The sequence below is a fragment of the Charadrius vociferus genome, unplaced genomic scaffold, assembly GCF_000708025.1.
Source record: "Charadrius vociferus isolate BGI_N301 unplaced genomic scaffold, ASM70802v2 scaffold323, whole genome shotgun sequence".
NCBI lineage: Eukaryota > Metazoa > Chordata > Aves > Charadriiformes > Charadriidae > Charadrius > Charadrius vociferus.
Window position 1 is genome coordinate 66,281 of NW_009647692.1, and position 4,564 is coordinate 70,844.

At 43.3% G+C, this 4,564-nt stretch overlaps 1 protein-coding gene across 1 annotated transcript in view; it reads right to left on the bottom strand.

Moving 5' to 3' along the window:
• Positions 1 to 1,123: 1,123 nt before the first annotated feature.
• FBXO39 (F-box protein 39) overlaps positions 1,124 to 4,564 on the bottom strand; it is a 5,033-nt gene continuing 1,592 nt past the window's right edge. Inside the window, 2 exon segments of the mRNA XM_009881468.1 lie at positions 1,124 to 1,440; positions 1,443 to 1,775. Of these exon segments, the coding sequence (XP_009879770.1) occupies positions 1,124 to 1,440; positions 1,443 to 1,775 (650 nt within the window).

Sequence of the window (4,564 nt, forward strand, 5' to 3'; positions counted from 1 at the left end):
TTTATTGGTTTGGCTCAATGCTGTCATGGTTCTAGTTGTGCAAGGTAATTAAAACAGATCTAGTACCTACAGCTACCTGTTTCACAGCTATCTATGCTCTAGAACACCTGATGAAATCTCCCACTTGGCAATAAAATTCCAGAATAAGAAGAAATGTCCCTTCTTCCCTGTTATTTATCTCATGTACAACCATTATCTTTTTGCATTGAAAGGTCTAGAAGCTGTGGAAGTCAGAGCAGGAGTTTCCTCATAAGTCACCTGTTGGAAAGCTGGACAAGTGGGAGGGGTGACTCTCAGGACTAGCCATGGTATGTTTTGTTCTTAACATCTGCTGTTAAGAACTAGGCACAGGCTGTATATCAGACTTAACAGGATGTTGGGACTGGTGATACACTGGATAGTGCATCTGACTGCATATGAATCAAGATCAAGCCAAGGCTGACTTTGGGCTAATCACTTCCTCACCCCATGTCTGTTTCCCTATTTGTACAATGGAAATGACGAGATGGACTTCATTGGTAAGGTGTTTGAAGCTCTACCATGAGAAATGATGAAAAAAGAGGAGGGCCTTATTTTTCCTAGAGATGCCTGTAAGTGTGGAAAAGGGCTCGCTGTGTCCTTGGGTTCTGGTAAGGAAAAGCAAAGCAAGGGCAAGAATAAATGATTCTGGAGACTTAGGAGGCTGGTTCCCAAGGCCAACATTTTAACGCATGGAGTGTTAAATTGTCCCTTGCCTTTCTCTTGCTGTAATGGTGTGTCCCTTTCAGAAGCACTGCTGTTAAGATTCAAATCCCTTACTAATACCCTCCAAAGGATCTGTTCATTGCTTTCAGATATCACTGTCTTCCTGTGGTTTACACCATTGGGTAGGTGATGACAAAATAATTAAGCTCTGAGTCAATCAGGTATTTGAATTTCCTGTAAATATTGCACAACAGCTGATCCTCCTCACTGGTCTCTTGTCAGGCTCTGTAAATCCTGATCTGTATGCAAAAAATGACAGTCATGTCTCTCATACATGGAGCCAGCTCAGCCCTCATGAAAAGAAGCCTTTGTGACTAATGAGGAATCTAGAGAAGCCAAATTCCTTGGTTTTGAATAAAATCTTGAGGTTTTACTTTTTTCACTCCAAACTGATGGAAAACATCATCTCCTGACAAAGAATTTTTGCAAAGTGCAAGGTTCCTTTTACAGGAAGGTGGAGACTGAAGAAATCCTCAATATTGATTTCAGATACAAAGCTTTTATTTGTCAAGCAGCTCAGAGAATTCAGAAGCTCACAGCCTTCTTCCAAGGTTACTCTTCCTCTTTTTAAGTTGAGATAATCAAGGTGTTTGCTCATTCTTTTCAAGAAGGTAGCTAAGTTCTTGAGAAACTGAGCCCTGATCACATTTTTCCAGATCAAGTGGTCTAATGCCAGGTACTCAATGCTCAGGGTACTAGGTGACTGTTACAATTGACCAGGTGTGAAAGAAGACCTCTCAAAGTCACTTGAAATTTTTGGGTAAAGGCAGTATTGTAAGGAGTCCATAACTTGATCTCCAGGCGCTCCAAATACTTGGCAAATTTCTTGACATACCACAGTGCACGTTGCAATTCCAATGTGTCTTCCCTTGATGGTCGGCCATAAAATGTTATGGTTTTACTTCTCCAGAGGGATCCCGAGTGCATGACCCAATTCCATTTTTTACAGACCAAGGCAGCATGAGATCTGTCCCTGTTGTCTGACCAATGGAAGACATTCCTCAGACAGATATCTGGTACATATACCAGAGCTCAGGGGCTCTGTTCAGGTTCTCTGTCATCTTCCATTGAAAAGATAGTTTTTCACTTCTCTTTTGGGTGTTGAGCCAAACCTAGATGAAGAAAGCTGTGGGTAGATTTCTTGCCATTCCCAACAGAATAGGCTTTCAAGTAAAAGGGCGAAAGTCTGCTTCTTCACATTCAAAACCAACAATCCTTTCTTGCCTCTGTACTCAAGCTGTCAGGGTCAAACAAGCTCTTGGGTCTAAACTATAGTCTAACCTGAATCAAAATTAAAAAAAAACTAATGAGTGAAGAACAATCACAGTACAAGCACAGGACACATCTTTTAACTTTTTGGCCTTCAGTCTAGCTAAACAGTGAAATGGTATCAACTGCAATAAGAACAGCCACAGCCTCTAGAAACCTTTGGTTACCATCAGCTGTAGTTGATAATAGTTTATGGCCTGATGCCTAGTGTCCAGAAGTATCCAGTGCTTTGGGCTGTACACATTTGAACAGTACTGTTCATGCAAAACTAGTGCAAATTATTTTTCTTATCCTTCTGATGGCAATCATCCGAGGTGGTATCCAGCCATAGATTAAGGTACAATCCCTGTTGAGAGTAATAAGCAATACAAGCTGTTCCATCACTTGGTTCAAGCAGGATGTTCAGTCATTGTGCTCCAGTAGACAGGGAGAATGCTGGTGAGTCAGATGACCAACCGGGTAGTGATAAAACACGTAAGTAAAAACAACCACAACGCAAGAAGTTACCAGTTCCACACTCAAGGCTGTGTTAAGTAATCAGCTCCCTGCGCACTCTTCCAGCTTTCATAGTTTCTCTCCAGAGTTCAAGATTTGTTTTCTGTGCCTCTGACCCCTCCCTCCGCAAAGTTCAGCAATTGCCATAAAGCAAAGAGGTACCGTTTGTGATGCCATGAGAACTGAACGTATGCAAGAGCAAACAGTGAACAAAGCTGACTCGAGCCAAATCATTTGGGCTATGGTGAAGACAGTGAAAAGGAAAAGCAGGCTTGTTTGGTAGTCCCTTAGGAAGTGAGAAATACAGGCCACAATCTACAAGCCAGGTGCAGACTGTACATCCTGTCTTGTCACTTTTCACCCACCAGATAAGTGGATCAAGCAGCTGAGCAATGAACAGCCAAGAGGGGGACCTGATGCATCCTCTGTCTTTTCAGCTATGAATTGCAAACTTCAGCTGTGAAATGCAAACTACATCCCACTGGCCTGTTAAGTGCTTGTTTTCAAGAGGCCTTTTGCAGATCAGGCTATTAGTTTGCTCTGTAAACAGCCAAAGGGTATGAAAAGCTAGTGTTATGTTAGCACCTTTGCAGAGAGGCAAAAATTCAGCATGTATTTTCTTCCCACCTCTATAATGCATGTGTCTTATCATGTCCACTTGGTAAATCATTCCTTAGCTCTTGGGGAAACTGGAAAAACATCTAGTGATATTTTCTTATGGTCTACCCCAAAATCAAGGCTTATTGGCTGACAGGACCACAAAATGATGCGACTCAAAAGCAGAGAATATCCATCTCCAAACAATCCTTTGCATGTGCTGTTCTGTTGGGTAACAAAGTTGAAATGGATGGAAACAACAGGGTCCCCATAAGATGAAGAAAACATGCAGATCGCTGAGACTGTTTACAACTACAAAGGCTCAGACATTTCTATTTTCATTTTCTAAACAGGCATGAAAGGACAGGCTGACTGTCCAGTTCGGGTCCAGCCTGCTGCTTCCCTTTTGGCCTACAGTTCTTCTGTCACACCCATTATCTCTCTGCCCGTAGAGCTGTCTGTTCAATTAGCACCATGTCTATTCTTAGGGATTACCTCATGCCAAGCCAAACCCCCAGCTCTCAAAACAACCCTTAGAAATGGAGCATGTGGATCTAATTACTTGTATTTAGTACCCCTATCTAGCCCCCAAGAGCTCTTTGTTTTGCAGAACTGTCAGTCGTTTAGGTCTTTAGATGAATGACCCCATTTTGCCTGTCCAGGCAAAGCTTTGAGCCAAGTCTTAAAATATGGTGGCTCAAGCTGCAGTTTGCTACTGAGAAGAGCCTGAAACTTTCCCTATGGAGAAGGGCAGTGAGGGGTGGTGAAGAGGCATAACACATCTGCAATATCTGGAAGCCATAAAGCCGATGGGCAGTGGGGAAGCAGAACAACATGTAGGGCTATAATACATAGAAGCACATCTATTAATAAGGGATATTTATTGAGCTATACTCAGCCATATTATAGTGGGGATACAAAGGGGTGCAAACAACATCACGTGGAGCTTTTTTTGAACCATAGCTGTTGGAAATTTACAGGAAGTACGTTTATAGGAAGGCAATGGTGGAACTCAGGAGGTATCCTGCAGTGTTACTGTGTTGGCTTGCCCAGGGCTCCGCTCCAAGAGAGGTCTCTCCAGCTGTCAGCTCGGAATCCCAAAACACCCTAGAAGTCGCTATAGCTCTTTCCAGCGCAATTTTTCAGGTAGAAGTGTTTTAAAGATAAATGTTTTGCATGTCTTGTTTTCCTCTAGGGTAGGATTAAAAAAACCCAACCCACATTCTCTGCACGTGGCCTTTCGATGCTGCCATGTTTGCTACACAGGACACCCAAAATGGTTTCCAGTACAACACCGTGCAGTTACCCCAGCCGCCAACAAAAACCTTCCAAGGCATTGGCACGATTAAGTACCAGAAGAGAAGCCGTGGCTTGGACACCCAAGCGAGCAACCGGGACTCTGAGCCCTTCCATGACTCCTGCTGAGGTGGCTCTCCAGGCCTCGGGTCCGCACAGGCCC